The sequence below is a fragment of the Lygodium microphyllum genome, chromosome 15 (assembly GCF_053477565.2).
Source record: "Lygodium microphyllum isolate KBCC chromosome 15, Lygodium_microphyllum_v1.1.10, whole genome shotgun sequence".
In the NCBI taxonomy this organism is placed as follows: Eukaryota; Viridiplantae; Streptophyta; class Polypodiopsida; order Schizaeales; family Lygodiaceae; genus Lygodium; species Lygodium microphyllum.
In genome coordinates, this window is record NC_141149.1 from 20,621,407 (window position 1) to 20,637,566 (window position 16,160).

The 16,160-nt window shown below is 46.7% G+C and overlaps 1 protein-coding gene across 2 annotated transcripts in view; it reads left to right on the forward strand.

Annotated features, from left to right (window-relative positions):
• The window catches only part of LOC148024324 (acyl-CoA), a 138,367-nt gene that overhangs the window by 75,462 nt on the left and 46,745 nt on the right, over positions 1–16,160 (forward strand). For both annotated transcript variants that reach the window (XM_087693942.1, XM_087693943.1), the window contains one exon: positions 7,978–8,176. In XM_087693942.1, coding sequence (XP_087550068.1) covers positions 7,978–8,176 — 199 coding nt within the window. The remainder of the gene's footprint in view (positions 1–7,977; positions 8,177–16,160) is intronic.

A 16,160-nucleotide genomic window follows, 5' to 3' on the forward strand; every position in this document is an offset into this window, starting at 1 on the left:
GCTGCCACACAGAGACCACTTCAGGAGGCACCATGGGATCCCACTCTCCACACACAGGAGATGCATGCACAGGCAGCCCTCGCCAATGTTGAGGACATGCGCTCGGAGTTCTCCTTCCATACCTTAGCAACCTTTTGGGCGCAGAAGAGGGACACGATGTGTAGGGAGTTTTTTCGGGTGCACTAGCCTCGCACCTCAGGAGATTGGATTCGTCGCCTCCGTGATCAGCATGGGAGGATTTGCTCTAGCTCAAATGAGGTGATGGAGATTGCCACTGACTACTACAAATATCTTTTTCAGCAGAAGGCAAGCTCGGCCAGTGGACAACATTGTAGATAGCAGGTTTTGAACTGCATTCCAACCCTCGTTACAGAGGAGATGGGTCACTCCCTCCTAGACCCCTTCACAGAGAAGGAATTTGCGGAGGCTTTCCATGCACATTATGGGCAGAAATGCCCGAGAGAGGATGGTCTTTCGAAGGCCTTCTTTACTACCTACTGAGACGTGGTGAAGGACCCCCTATTGCTGGCCTTTCAGGAGATTTTTAGATCAAGACGGATGCCTAGGAGTCTATCGGTAGGTCTTGTCAGCCTCCTCCCCAAAGGGGGAGATCGGTTGGAGCTATCCTAGTGGAGACCGATCACCTTGTTGTCATCAATGGCCTATAAGGCATTGGCCAAGATGATCAGTAGGTGACTCCGCCCTGTGCTTCTAGACATCATTCATGACACAAACATGTTTTGTCTAGGATAGGAGCATCCTAGACAATGTTTTCACCTTCTTGGAGGCGACTGAGTGGGCCGAGCACAGTGGTGAGGGGTTGGCTGTACTACTCCTGGACTTTGATAAGGCCTATGATAGGGTTGACTAGGACTTCTTAGAGGGCACCATGGTGAGGTTGGGTTTCCCCCAGGCATGGATTTGCGGGGTCTCTGCACTCTACAGATCAAGCACTAGCAGGGCTCTCATAGGTGGTAGGAGGGGGGAGGAGTTTCAGCTGGAGAGATTTGTCTGGTAGGCTTGTCCTCTTGCCCCACATCTGTTCCTACTCTTTGCAGAGGCGATGTCCTACTTCCTCCGATCACGTGTGAGTGGGATATGTGTCCTTCGACTTCCGGTGAGAGAGGAGACGAAGCTGCTTGATTCAGAGTATGCAGATGATAGTGCCCTTTATATAGAGGATGATGTGCTGATGCTGGAGAGAGTGAGACTAGCTCTGGAGTTGTTTTGCGCTGCAGCTAGAGCGAAAATCAATTGGCGCTTAGATGGTTTTGATGATGATGATGATGATAATGATAGTGATGTCTCATCATAGATTCATAGGTCTCTCTCTTTTTTGTATCTACTTTCATTGTATCCACATGCATGATGCCACTATGACACACTAGAGTCTAGAATTTAGTTATATCGCATGTTTTGGGCAGCCCATGCGACCACGATGGTCACCCTCATGTATTCATTTTATTTTGTAATAAAATGGCTATTTCCACTTTTAACATGTTTTCTATCATTTAATGATTTATGTTTTTTAAAAAAATCATGTTTTTTTTTTGGGGGTACTAATATCGTACCGCACCTTATAAAATCATAAGGTACCATTTAGTACCATATTTTATCGTACTGTACCATATCATACCTTTCGTACGTGACAACTATGCCATTGCTTTATGAATATTATCCTTGTCAGCCTTCACAAACATAAAGGTGTCATTAGCCAAAGCTAGACCAACTAACTGTTCTTCTGAAGGAAGGGAGAGGTTAACTACATCAACATTCGCAGCTGAGTGTGACAACATTGTCAAAATGGGATAGAGGCTCATTAGCACCCTGGGTGGCACTTTCTGCAGGCTGGGCAGCCTGTTTTCCTGGACAGCAACTGGGCAGATCTGTGTTTTGAGCAGATAGCTGCCTTTGGGTGCTGAGTTTTGTACCAGGATAGTTGTCTACTACTGGGTGGCCCTGTTCTTCAGCTGGGCGGCCATTTGCAGGTGTTAAATTCTTCATTCTCTGCATTTACAGCAGGCCCTTGCAACTTTGGGTACTCTTGGTCTCCTACCAGCCCTTGGTTGTTTGTGTTTACAAGGTGAAGCTCTGTTTACATTTGTGTTTGGCAGCCAGCTCTTTTTGCTTGGCATTGTGTGTCTCTTTTGGCATCGAATACTCCCCGTCTACTTTGCTAGTGTTTTTGTACCAGGGCCCGATGGATCCCAATTACTCCAAGGACACCTCTTCTTGTTTGCTTTGCATCCCAATGGTAGCATCTTCTTTTGTTGTCTTGCAGGTGTTCTTGAAGGACATCTATGGCCGACATGTTTGCTTTGGGGCATTGTGTGGTCCAGGACAATTCAGATTGACCACCATCCTATTACTCTTTCCCTCTATATTCCTCCGGGGTTTCCAGTTCCCGCTTGGCATTGATAGCATCCCTTGAGCAAGCACCAGTCCTACCCTCTTTACCTGCATTTGAGAAGCCAGATGGGATGAACTACCTTGTCTGGTTGTGCTGAATGGAGTGCCTCCTCTACACCTATGACCTTTGGAATTTTGTTACTGTTCCTATACCCCGACTTTCAATCCTTGTGATGGCATGACCTTGGATTCGGTGGCTTTATGGGATTGGTTGAATGTGAGAGCCCACTCTTTTCTCTTTTTGAGTTGTGAAAATTTTGTGCTTTTGCATATAAGTGGTATCCACATTGGTGTAGAGGTTTGGAAGAGATTGACATCTCTCTACTGGATCTAGATATTTGGGCATCAATTATCTCTTGCTATTACCACCAAGTCCATGTTTCTACACATTTATTAGGTGGAGGAGCCTTCCTCTACTATCTCGTCTTTTGAGCAATAGTGCATCGCATCATATGACTCCACGAGGTGATTTGTTGGTGCTGTTGTCTTTGTCTATCATTTTATGTGCTTTAGATACTTTAGATGGAGGGCACATCAGTGCAAATCTTTTTGGGCACTTTAGGCTGTCCTTGGCATCCACATTTTGGGACTCGCCACTTTATTACCAGTTGTGGCTCCACTTTGCCTATATAGGCAGTTTGTCCTCTCTTTCTCATTATCCATCATTGATCATTCGTGGTCAGCTAGCCCTCCTCATTCTCTCATCCCTTTGCTACCGTCTAGTGTCCACACTAAGTGTGTAGAGCTGCGTGTTGGGGTTGACTATTGTAACCTCGTACCTTTAGCCATTTCAGTTAGATTGTTCCTTCTCTCACTTGTGTTCTTCTTTAGTCTCCTCCTCTCCATGTTCACTTTTCTTTCCATCGTGCACTCTCATAGAATCTTGGTTGATAGTATAAATCAATGACCCTTCTAGATGGTCAAATGCATTTTCCAAATCCAATTGAATCATTACTACCTCATGATTGATATAGTGTGTATAGTGTATTCCCATTTGGATAGTCAAGATGTTATGTGGAATATTTCTCCCTTTGATAAAGCCATAATGAGCAAGGTGCACAATGTTAGGAGGGCACTCATGTAATCTCTTAGCCAAGACTTTTGTAAAAATCTTACACATGGCGCCCATTGAGGAAGTTGGTCTCCAATGCTTTAGAGCAGAAGGGGACGACAATTTTAGAATCAACTTTATGACACCATCTCTCCAAGATGCGACGTAGGATTGGGGGTCTATAATGATTTTGACAATTTTAAGACTAGTAGCAAAAGAAGCGACTAGTTGTGCCTCTGACCATCTTTATGGACCCAAAACTGTAATGATTTCCAAGAAGTGACATAAAGACGGTCAAAAGCACTAGTCTCCAAGATATAGTTTATGCACAATAGCTTGGGGGTCTATAATGATTTCACTAGTAGAGTTTTGCAGCCTCCCACGACATTCAAACCATGGTAAAATTTATGAGATTGGTAATTACTATCTTATAATCCCTATGATAATGCAACAATGTTAGATTGTTGATAGAGTGGGTAGAGGTAGAGAGGAAGAGATGATCATCTGGTGGGTCCATTAACAAAGAATGCACCAACGTTGGAAGCTATTTTGTAGCATGCAATCTTTGTCTACGGAGCATAGTGTGATGGATGCCATATTGTCAGGCAACTTATTGAACATTAGAGACCAACAACTCAAAGGATGCAGCCCCAAGTTCTAGTGAGAAGTGATTCGATAATCGTCTCATGTAGCCATCAAATATGTCATGTTGAAGGAAAGAGAACTTAGAAATTAAATTGCAATGCTAGCTTGCTCAATAAACACTGAAAAGGATGAATATGATGTTTTAAGCATCTCAAACACTACCAAGAAATGATCAGAAAGGATGTAGTGCTGCAAAACCTTCTAGAACTTGTGGCAAAAAGAAACATCATGCATAACATATATGTGATCCAAACGACTACCATGTGTCCAAATGTTGCATTGAATGAAAAGTGTAACCTTGTTCATGAGGAGACAACCAAGACAATAGATTGTGTTACAGATGCAAAAGCATTTCAGTCCAAACATTCGAGCGCATCCATCAACTTGTGTTTGGAAGTAGAATGAGATGGATCTACATATATCTATCTTGGAAATAAGTTGCATTTGAACAATGCCATGTGTGGGGATGGGAGAGCTATATCCAATAAGAATATACCCTAATCAAATGCAAGCGGGCTATGCCTTTCTTGGATGCAGTTATGTGGCAGAAGCACCATTATCCATGGTCCACTCTCTAGCTTGAGGGGTCGTCGATGCCACTTTAGATGTAGAAGGTATCTCTATCACCTCCAAATGAAGATGGAGTAACGACCACTCTTAATGACTCAAAGTCCTTCTTGTTTTCCTTCTTATCCTTGTTTGGGCAATTCTTCTTCCAATGACTAGTGTTTTGCCACATTTATGGCAAGTGGTTTCCTTATCCTTCTTGGACTAGTCACTCTTTTTCTTCTTCTTCCCCTCCTTTTTGTCTTTCGAGTTTTGACCCATAAGAGTCTCTGAATGAGATTTTTGAGGGTTTTGGGTCTTGAAGCTTTTCTCCTAGTCCAAAATCATGGGAACTTGCTCGAATTTCCATTGAGGAGATCACTTTTCCAGCATTTTGAATCTCCATTTGCAATTTCCAAAGTTTGTTGATGTGATTCCGCAAAGATGTGGGCTTGTTTGGGTCCAATGTCCACATCTAATCTCCAAGGAGACAATCTTCGTAGGCATCATCCTATTATTATATAGCTGATTAAGATGCACCCATATGTGACGAGCACTGATCACATGTTGGATGCTAGTAATGACGTTCATCGTACAAGAGAGGAATAAGAATGAGAAAATGTGAGCATTCAGCTTGATCCAATGTGTTTGGGCCTTCTCCAACTATGATTTTGTGGCTTGAGGAAGGGTTGAAGTCTCCTTGATTGTTAGATGGTCAATGGCTTCGGTCATGAGCTCCACTAGATCATATGACTCTAAGATGGCTTCCATCATCACTCACCAGATGCTATAATTTTTTCCACCATTTTGGGAAAGAGTTAGTAGGACAGGGACCTTTGTTAGATTTAGGGTTGTAGGAATGCAAGTACGTAGCTAGGAAAAGAAGAAGCTTGAGAGGACACAACTCAGTGTTTTGAGAGGTAACAATAGAGAAGATTTACAAGACTAAGCATGCCTTGGCCCCCTCCACTAGATCATATGACTCCAAGATGGCTTCCATCATCACTCACTAGATGCTATAATTTTTTCCACCATTTTGGGAAAGAGTTAGCAGGACAGGGACCTTTGTTAGATTTAGGGTTGTAGGAATGCAAGTATGTAGCTAGGAAAAGAAGAAGCTTGAGAGGACACAACTCAGTGTTTTGAGAGGTAACAATAGAGAAGATTTACAAGACTAAGCATGCCTTGGCCCCCTAAAAGTGAATAGACATATATATTAGGCTCGGGAAAAAAAACCTCCAAAAGAGGAAAAGAAAGTCCCCCAATGGTCCTAAGTGTGTTCACACATATTACTATCAAAATATAGTAACAAATTCTCCCTGGGAGTGACGTATAGAGAATTGCTATGCATAGCATGCTAGAAAAATCCACAAAGGGGAGTAAGTCCAAAGCTTTGCGGAAAGGTTTGAACTTCTCATGGGTAAAGCCTTTGTGAAAAGATTTGCAAGATTGGCTTGTGTTGGCACATAAACCAAATTGATCTCTCCTGTAGAGAGTCTCTCCTTGACATAATGATAGTGCACCTCAATGTGCTTAATACGTGCATGGAACACTGGATTCTCTGCAGTTGCCAACACACGCTGATTGTTAGTGAAGATAGTGGTGGTAAATGACTATTCAACACCCAAATCAGCCAAGAGGCATCTGAGCCAAACACACTTAACCTTAGTTGTGAAAGCTGCCATGTACTTAGCTTCACCACTAAAAGTGGCCACAGTGGTTGCCCAACCAAATATGCATGAGATGCCAAGCATGAAACAATAACCATATTGAAATATGCCTCTCTAATAGGCTCATGTGAATCCTCCCCTAGTTGGTGAAAAAAGGGAGAGATGTATTTAGACTCTTTTGAGAGAAGTAGTTGGATCCATGTGATCTTGACATCACTGATGATGTAAGCAAGCCACTTGCCTCAACCTATACAAGAGACTCATTCTCATTGTAACAAACAGCTTTTTAATCAATCATCATGAATACTTTTCTACTTTGCATCTAGTTTGTGTCTTGCTCTCTTTTCTTTCCACACACACATCCACATTCACACACAACCATGAGCACTTTGAGGTATCATTTGCCATAGTTGTCCTTGAGCTCATGATTACATGTAGAAGTACCAAAATTCCAACAAACCATTTGTGGATACGTGAGTATCATAGCAACTAGTTGGCGGTAATGATCTCTCCTTGGGATAAAACAGCCCAAGGCATCAAGTACCACTCAAGTAGCGAAAGATCTACATCATTGCTTGCTAGTGCTTAGTGCTTGGGGCTTTTATAAACTTGCTTATCTGTGAGACTGCATACTCAGGCCTGGTAATACATACATAAATCAAGCATCCAACAGTGTGTCGATAGAGGAAGACATTAAAACCATTTCTGGCATCATGAAGGCTTAACTTTAAACCTGTCTCCATAGGAGTAGCAATAGGCTTGTAGTCTTCTAGATCAAATCTTTGCAATAATGTCTTGTCTCGACATACTTCGTTTGACACAGAGCAATATCTCCATTACATTGCTTAAACTGAACACCCAAATAATGATGCAATAGGCCCAAATCCAACACGTCAAAGGTTGAATTCAACTCAACCTTAAATTAAGCAATATATGTCTCATTAGGACTGGTGAGCAGCATGTCATCAACATAAACCACAATGATTAAAGGCACATTACCCTCATGTCTAACATATAATGTGCTCTTAGTGGGACTATTCTCAAAACCATATGCAAGCAAGTATGCATGTATCTTTTCATACCACCTGAGGTGCTTGCTTTAGACCATACAAAACCTTTTTCAATCTGCACACTTTGTTTTCTTGCCCCTTCTGCACAAAAACCATGAGGCTCAAAAAGATACACTTATGTAATTCACCATTTAGAAATGCATTTTTAATATACAACTGATGTACATTCAAATCATTGTGAGCTGCTAATGTGCAGATGCTACAAATAGTTGTCATACAGCCTAAGCATTTGGCTTGTGCTTTTACTTGTAAAGCCACTTGTTACCAATGGCCTCCTTGCCAGGAGGCAAATTACATAAGAACCAAGTACCATTTTTGATAATAGCATCATACTTAGACGGCATAGCAACCATCCAATTTTTTGAATTTTGTCTCTCTTCAAAAGTCACAAAGTAAATACAGAGCAGTAGATTAGGGTACCTCTACTGGTTTAGTCTTTGTTTTTTTCCTTATGGATTTCTGTGTGTATATGCACAATTCACTAGATTCAGAGGTGGTTTTGCTGGAAGATAATCTGAGAATCTGAGGAATGGAAGCATCTGTGGAAGTGAGTGTGTAACCTTCATTGGAAATGTCAAATGTGCAGCCACTCTTATGGGGAGTATGTGTTTGATCATTCTTGGGCAAGTGCATTTTATCAGTTTGGGGGATCATACTATCCCAAGCTACAAAGTTGTGTGCCTTTCACTCCAGTAACAGGGCCAAGAATACTTGTTCGTGATTGTTCAATCAAGGAACATGTCACTGATGGTCTTCTAAAAGCAATGCAACAACTTGCACACCAAGTAAGGAAATTATTTTTGTTATCAACAGCAACATGTTACATAACTCATACAAAAGCCTGTTGGCAATATTATTTTTACCAATGGAGATTTGCTTTCTTTTTTCACCCTTAGAAAGGATGCGTTATTAGTTGAATGTATCTGAAGGGTCACAATTAATTCCTTGGAACACAAAGTGAACAAATAATGTAGAAAGCTTCTTTATATTGGCCGTGGTATTTGGTAAGTACCTCGTATAATAGGTGTGGAGAAGGAAGAGCCGTTATATTTGTACTCCTCTTCAGAGAAGGAATGGTTTGAGGCTCTGAAATATGCCATTATGCTCTTATCTTGTAGTCTTCCTTGTAGCTTTCCCAATGGCCTCTCAAGGATGGATGATGTCCAACGTATTTAGATGAAAAAGGAGATGCTCAATCGTTTGTGTGCATCTCTATGTTTAGACAGGTTACCTTAATGATCTCCAGTGCTGATTATCTCCACATCTGATTGTGTTGTGACTGCCATTGTATCTAGAGAGATAGGGAATGGGGATGAGTGTCTGTTAACTCTAATTTAATGTTATTCAGGTAGAAGATCCTTATTTCTGAGAGTTGGAACCTAGGCTTCACGTAGATGACCAAGCAACTGTACCTAAACAACTGCTATGTGGAAAGCTACGTGAAAAGCATCCAAAGAGCAGTCTGCACCCACGATGTTCGAAGGTTTTGTCTCATCTCCCTTACAAAGAGTTCTAATTGATTTGCATCCGTTTTCTCTTTTTGGCAGAAAATACTAGATCTATTAATAAATCCCATCAGATTCATATCTCTTGAGGTGAAGTACACGATTAGCCTTGTAAGGGATTCCAAGATATAAAAAATGTAAAACAAAAAGGGAAATTCTATTATCATGCTTGAGCGAATAATCGATTTGGGGGTCTATAGTGTTAGAAGTGCCCGCGTCTGAAATCCTGAAAAAAGCATGTCTACTCCTCATAGTCTTCAAGTCACCTTGTAGCCTTTCCCATCTACCTTTGAGAGTGTTGACAAAATCTTTGTCCAAATCGTGGAGAGAATCTGTGCAGTGGATATATGTAGTAAATTTATAGCATGACATCTGATGGTTCAAATAAACCAAGCAATGACATTGGCTATCAGTTCCATCAGTGACAATGCCCCTTTGTCCACTTTGTGTGTGAAAAGTCAGCTGTGACTATCTTGCTGAAAAGCTGACTAGAAAAAAAGATAGGAGTGATTTGTCCATCAAGTGCAAAGCTAGATAAAGGTATTATTGTCCCACTTACAATCAAACAAGGAGAATTATATTCTACAATTGTTGCTAGTCTTGTTAGGGCTAGAGCAATCACTGGGACCTCAATCTGCTCAACGTCATGTTCCGTTTTTCTCTTTGACAAAGGTTCTTGTTCCATTTTTGCCCCTCCCATCTACTATTGAAGTCTCTAAGAGGAGTGGGGAATCTTCCAGCGATAAAACCTTGCTTATTTATAGGGATGTTGTGTTAGAATGACACTGAAAGAGGAAAACATGATAGCAAGACAATAACATTAATGATGAAGGCAATGAAGAACCCTGACTGATGCAAAAGAAGGCTGATAGAAGGACAGCCATTGCATGTGCTATAGTGGTGTAACTCCAGTGAGGGGACTGGGAGAATGAAGGTGGAAAATAGAAGAAGTCTAATGATTGAATGACACACGCCTGTCCACCCGCTGTCCCGTCCCGTCCCACACTGCCTGCGTTTCAGCCTGTGGCTGTATCCTGCGCTTGTCCCCCCCTACTTGCCATTGTCACCTCTGTTCACAGTCCGCCGCTTATCCCCCCAGCACACAGCCCGTTGACCCCCACTTCTTCGTCCCTGCCTGTGCCTCCTGCCAGTGGCATTGTCACCATCGATTGAAGCCCACCCCCCGCCTCCCCCGCCTTGAGGCCTGGCCAGGTGGTTACACCACGGATTTGAAAAGTAGGTTTCTAGCAGGGACGCGCAATGGAAACCTCTGGTCAAACACTGGCGCATTCTGCGAGTGCCCCCCAATCAAACACCTTGCGCATCATCCTCTTTGAGGAACAACTCTTAGCCGCCCGTGCCACAGAGCTCGAGTTGAAAGAAACAACAATCTTTGGTCACGTCGTTGGACACTCTCCATCGAGGGCCCAACTGCGGGATTGGCTCACTCCACGTTGCGCATTGGCACAATGCAGATCGTGGAGGTAGTCCTCATGAGCCGAGGGATCTTCATGGTTCGACTCACCTTTGTGGACGCAGGTCATGAGTTAGTGGAGAGCTCACCCTATGCCTCCACGAAGGTTCCCTGGTATAGCGGCTTCACAGTGGAGACATTTGTGCTTGACAACAGATTTCTTAGACACCCAATCACCTTACTTTTCCTCAGACTGGTGGTAGAGTACCACCAGTTAGTGGGGGACTTTGGACGACTCTTTGGCATAGTTCTTCTTGCCTCCTTCGTGGATGCAGTGACAACTGCAGGAGTCCCAAAGGTATGAGTGGGCGAGAAAGATACAAAGAGTATACCAAAGCTCCTCGAGATTGAGGCTGGAGGTCACTCCTTTAGGCAGCAGGTCATTGTGACTGGGCAACCAGGGCAGTGCCTGCGGTGCCATGACTTTTGGCATCACGCAGCAGATTATATGCGTTTCGGAGCCAATATGGCTCCGCCGACAGGCCCGTAGGTGGACGTTGACGACTTCACATGGGTCTAGAGACGACAGAGAGGGAGACGGCAGGGGGGGCCATAGCCAGCTCCTCAGACGCAGCCTCGAGAGCAGGGAGAAGGAGGGTAAGCAACCCCCCCTCAGCAGAGCACTCCGCAGCCCCTCCCTGTCCACTCCACCCGGCAAGACTGCAATCCCCCACATCCACCACCGGCGCTACAGACTACCTCACCTGAGTTCCCACAGCCCCCACACCCACTCCTCCACCTCCCATGCCCCCCCACTAACCTTGGCCCATAGCCCCCTCCTTCTAGGGCCACCAGCCCCTTCCCATACCTGCCACGTACATCCGACCATCCCACCATCCCACCATCCCTTGATCCTCTTCCCCCCCACCACCTCCCTTGGCGAGCACCCCCCCCTGATCCGCATCCGGTTTAGGTGATCCCGCCAGATCCACCTCCCCTCCTTTCATAGGAGGTGATGAGCCACACATGCCTACATCCTCATCGCACCAGCAATTTTCCCCCTCCCACACAACCACTAGCTCATCTACCCTTGCCGCTCGTCACACTTTCTTGAGACAGGCACAGTTGTTGCCTCAAGAGTTCTTCCGCAAGTGGCCCATGGTCTGCCTGCCTGAGAGTTGCGGAGCGTGGAGAGTTCCCACTACCTCTAGAGATGGCGATCTTCGTGGTTCATAAGTCAAGGAGGGGCAAGGTCCATCTACTAGCACCACCGGATGGACCAAACTATGCTGTTTTCTTTCTGTCCTCTCACTCAAGGGATTGGATGATGACACAGATAGAGGAGTTGAAGAGTCAGGTGGCGGACCACATCTCCCAGTGGATGGGAGAAGGACTAGTAGTGTTTGCACAACAGTGGCCTGGCTGAATTGATGGACATTAACTGGTGGGCTGGTGCCGAAGTCCCACACTTGAGCATTATCTTTCGATCCCCTTCACAGTGGAGAGCTCCGAGGGATGTGATCGAGTGGCCCTTGGCATGGGCGGCCCATTTCTACTAGTGTACAGAGTCATGACTCTTAGCATGGCTGATAGATGCATTGATAGTACCACCCGAAGCATCTATCACCCCTATGGTTTCCGGCTGAGGCCCAACATGGGGGACTGGAGTTTGCCGTCTAGACGTGCAGCAAAGCGTACTTGCATGCCCCATAGTTTTTCCCCCTCATCAGCAGCCTCCACACCGAACAGATGCCTGTTCAGTCTGTCACAGGTGTCCCCATGAGCTTACACCTTGCATCCTGGAATGTGAATAGTCTCCACTATAGTGGGGCATGTGGTTCCAGGAAGTTGATTGTTCGGCAAGAGCTACAGCCTGCCTTTGCCGGACGGATCGACATCTTACTTCTACAAGAGCACAAGCTCACTCCTACCCAGGCCCTGTGGGTAGGGAAGGTACTCCCGGGCAGCTCGCACACTTACTGCGAGCATGCCATACAACCTGCCTTTGCCGGACGGATCGACATCTTACTTCTACAAGAGCACAAGCTCACTCCTACCCAGGCCCTGTGGGTAGGGAAGGTACTCCCGGGCAGCTCGCACGCTTACTGGGAGCACGCCATAGGTGCCCACGGCAAGAGTGGAGGTGTATGCATCTCTATTGGCCTAAGTCTCACCGCCTATGTATGAGATCACGGGATGATAGTGGCAGGGAGGGTTCTATGGATCAGATTGGATATTGGGGACTCGTGCCTTGGAGTCCTCAATGTCTATGCCCCTACGGAGGTTAGGGCATGCAGCAGGTTCTGGGTGGAGATCGCGGATGGACTCCCAGAGGCGGTGAACTCCTGGATCGTTGGAGGAGACTTCAACAACCTGGAGGCTTTTGAGGACCAGCAGGGCAGAGGTAGAAACTATTAGGCAAGGCTGGGGAGGAGCAGGACGCATGGGAGGTCTTTCTACTGGCAATAGGAGCACGCGATGCCTAGAGAGACCTTGCCTTCCACAGGAGGGAGAGGTCGTTGGACTTCTCTTGGAGATATAGGTGGCTAGGTGGAGTCTTGTTGGAGCGGTTGGACATGTTTTATGTGGGAGAGTGGGGAGGCTCTCATGGAGGCCAGATTGGGCAGTTGGCGGGGGATCGGGCACCACGTTGTCCGATCATTGCTCGGTTCTTGTGACACTTGATCCCCCAGCATCTACCCTAGACACACTATCCTGTCGGATCCCTGACTCAATCTATAGGAGGGAGGAGATGACAAGGTAGAGAGTAGATTTGGACCAAGGAGTGGGGTAGGAGGAACCGGATCGCAGAGGAGGTTGTAGAGGTCCTAGCTGAGTCAAGCAGTATCTGCCAAGAGGCAGCCATACAGGTTAGGCAACAGAGCTGGGACAAGGAGAGAGCACTCCGGCGAGACCTGCAGCCACACAGAGATTATTACAAGAGGCACTAGGGGATCCCACCCTCGACGCACAGGAGGTGCGCGCATGAGTAGCCATTGTTGGCCTAGAGAACAGGCGCTCGGAGTTCTCTTTTCGCACCTCAGCAGCTTTTCTTGACGCGGAAGGGGGACACGATGTGCAAGGAGTTTTTCTAGGTGCACCAACCTCGCACCTTGGGAGAGCAAATACACAGCCTTCGAGATTAGTATGGGAGGACTCGTTTTAGCCCAGACAAGGTGATGGAGATTGCCACCGACTACTACAGGCACCTTTTCTAGTAGGAGACAGCCTAAGCTAGAGGATAGCGATGTAGACAGTAGGTTTGGGATCACATCCCATCCCTCGTCACAGAGGAGATGGGACGCTCCCTCCTAGCCCCCTTCACAGAGAAGGAACTAGAGGAGGCTTTCCATACACAGGATGGGTAGAAATGCCCGGGAGAGGATGGCCTCTCTAAGGCCTTCTTCACTACCTACTGGGAAGTGGTGAAGGATCTCCTATTGATGGCCTTCCAGGAGATCTTCACTTCAGAACAGATGCCACAGAGTCTTTTGGCAGGCCTTATCAGTCTTCTTCCCAAAGGGGGAGACCGGTTGGAGCTTTCCCAATGGAGACCGATCACCTTATTGTCAGTGGCCTATAAGGCACTGGCAAAGATGATTGGTAGGCGACTACGCCCCGTGCTTCTAGACATCATCCATGATACACAGACAGACTTTGTCCAAGATAGGAGCATCCTAGACAATGTATTCACCTTCTTTGAGGCGACAAAGTGGGCTCAGCATAGTGGGCAGAGACTGGCTGTACTACTCTTGGATTTCGAGAAAGCTTATGACAAGGTGGAGTGGGATTTTCTAGAGGGCGCCATGGTGAGGTTAGGTTTCCCCAGGCTTGGATTTGCGGGGTCTCCGCACTTTATAGATCAGCCACCAATAGGGTTCTCATAGGTGGTAGGTGAGGGGAGGAGTTTCGGTTGGAGAGATTGGTCCGACAGGGCTGCCCCATGGTCCTATACTTGTTCCTACTCTTTGTAGAGGCGATATCTCACTTCCTCAGGTCACGGGTGAGCGGATTATGCGGCCTCCGACTTCCAGTGAGAGAGGAGACAGAGTTGTTAGACTCAGAGTACGCAGATGATACAACACTCTACATAGAGGATGATGATTTGATGCTGGACAGAGTGAGGTTGGCTCTTGAGGTGTTTTGTTATGTAGCAAGAGCGAAAATCAACTGGTGAAAGTCGGTTGGTTTCCTCACAAACCCGAACTCTAGCACGGAGTGGGGCGTCCATTTGGGATTTAGATGGGTGAGCAGAGGGCAAACCGTCCGGTACCTAGGGTTCCACGTGGGACTCGACATCACTCCCGCCCAGCAGTTTCTTCCAATCCTTGATTCTATTTGGAGGAAGCTGACCTACTGAAGCACGGCTCGCCTCTCACTAGCCAGTCGAGCCCTGGCGGTTAACCAAGTCCTCCTAGCGACGACGTGGTACATCGCCTCGTGTTGGTGCTTCTCCTCATCCTGCGTAGTGCAACTTCGCCATCTAGTATAGAACTTCCTTTGGTACGGGTCAGATGGATCCAGGGATTCCAGGGCCAAGGTGGCGTGGGCGACCATCATACGGCATCGGTCAGTGGGAGGTCTTGGGATCATAGATCCAGAGTATCAGATTATGGCCCTCTTGGGCAAGCTAGTTGTCTGCGGCCTCACACCAGGCGGGCAGACCTGGAAGGTCCTATTGTAGGAGGCTCTTCAGGATTGTAGACCTAGGCTTGGCGGTGAATGGAGGCTGTCCGTGAGATAGATATTCACGTCAACCTAGATCACCCCCTCCCCCCCCCTAGATTACCTTTCCTACGCAACTTGCTCCGTGTGCGGCAGGGCCTCCATAAGGCCCTAATCCAAAGCCCTCCAGGCTTCCAGGAGGAGATAAATTGTCTGGTGATCTAGAACCCCTAGGTCAGAGATCGAGAAGGGGCACAAATTAGCGAGCGCCCCCACATCTAGTGGGCTGGTTGGGAGGCTGGCCCCGCTCGTACCATCAAGACATGGTGGGAGGTGTACAGGATGGTAGATGAGGAGGTGCTGCAACGAGTATTAGGCTTCCAGAGAGGAGTGGAGTTGAGGAGAAGGGAGATAGACGCAGCAATATCTCAAGAGTGGCTTGCTTCCCCGATACAAGAGCTGATAGAGCCCAGGGAGGTATGGGCCTCTAGGTTTTCACCAACAGGCATCCCCCTATAGGTGGCAAGTAGAGTGGGTGGCGCTCCACGTGGGACCTTCTTCACCGTACAGAAGGGGGGGGGGGGCATCTGGCTCTTGACACAGGGTAGCAAGATGAGGGGATAGCTGTCCTTTCATGGAAGAGGATTCGGGTGATTGGCCTTCAGGGGAAGACATGGTGGCTGGACCCTTTTGTCTTCTGGCAGGACCTCAGGGAGTGGCGCCTCTGGATCTGGGAGGGCATGCCACTTGATGAGCTGGAGTGGGATCCGGGAGAGTGGCTATGGCCGGCCATTGCGGTTGCCAAGAAGCCACCAAGGTTCTTGGAGTACACTGCCAGGATTGGCAGACACATATTGATGCAAGAGAATATGGATTGGATACCGTCATGTAGCAGGCACTGGGCAGAGCACAGCATCACGGAGCCTTTCCAACGAACCTTCTAGCGTCACCTATGGGATAGCTGGAGGCCGAGGAGGGTATCATATTCTTTATGGCTACTGGCACATGGAGGCTTGGTAGTGGGAAGCTAGCTTGCCCAGATGCAGGAGGGAGGTTGTAAGCGTTGCACACAGCAGCCTCTGGAAAACCCAAAGCATTGCCTTTGGTTGTGTGAGGTGGCGCAACTCGTGTGTAGAGGAGCATGATGTATCCTTTGCTGTATAGCACCCAGCCTTGGATGTATCT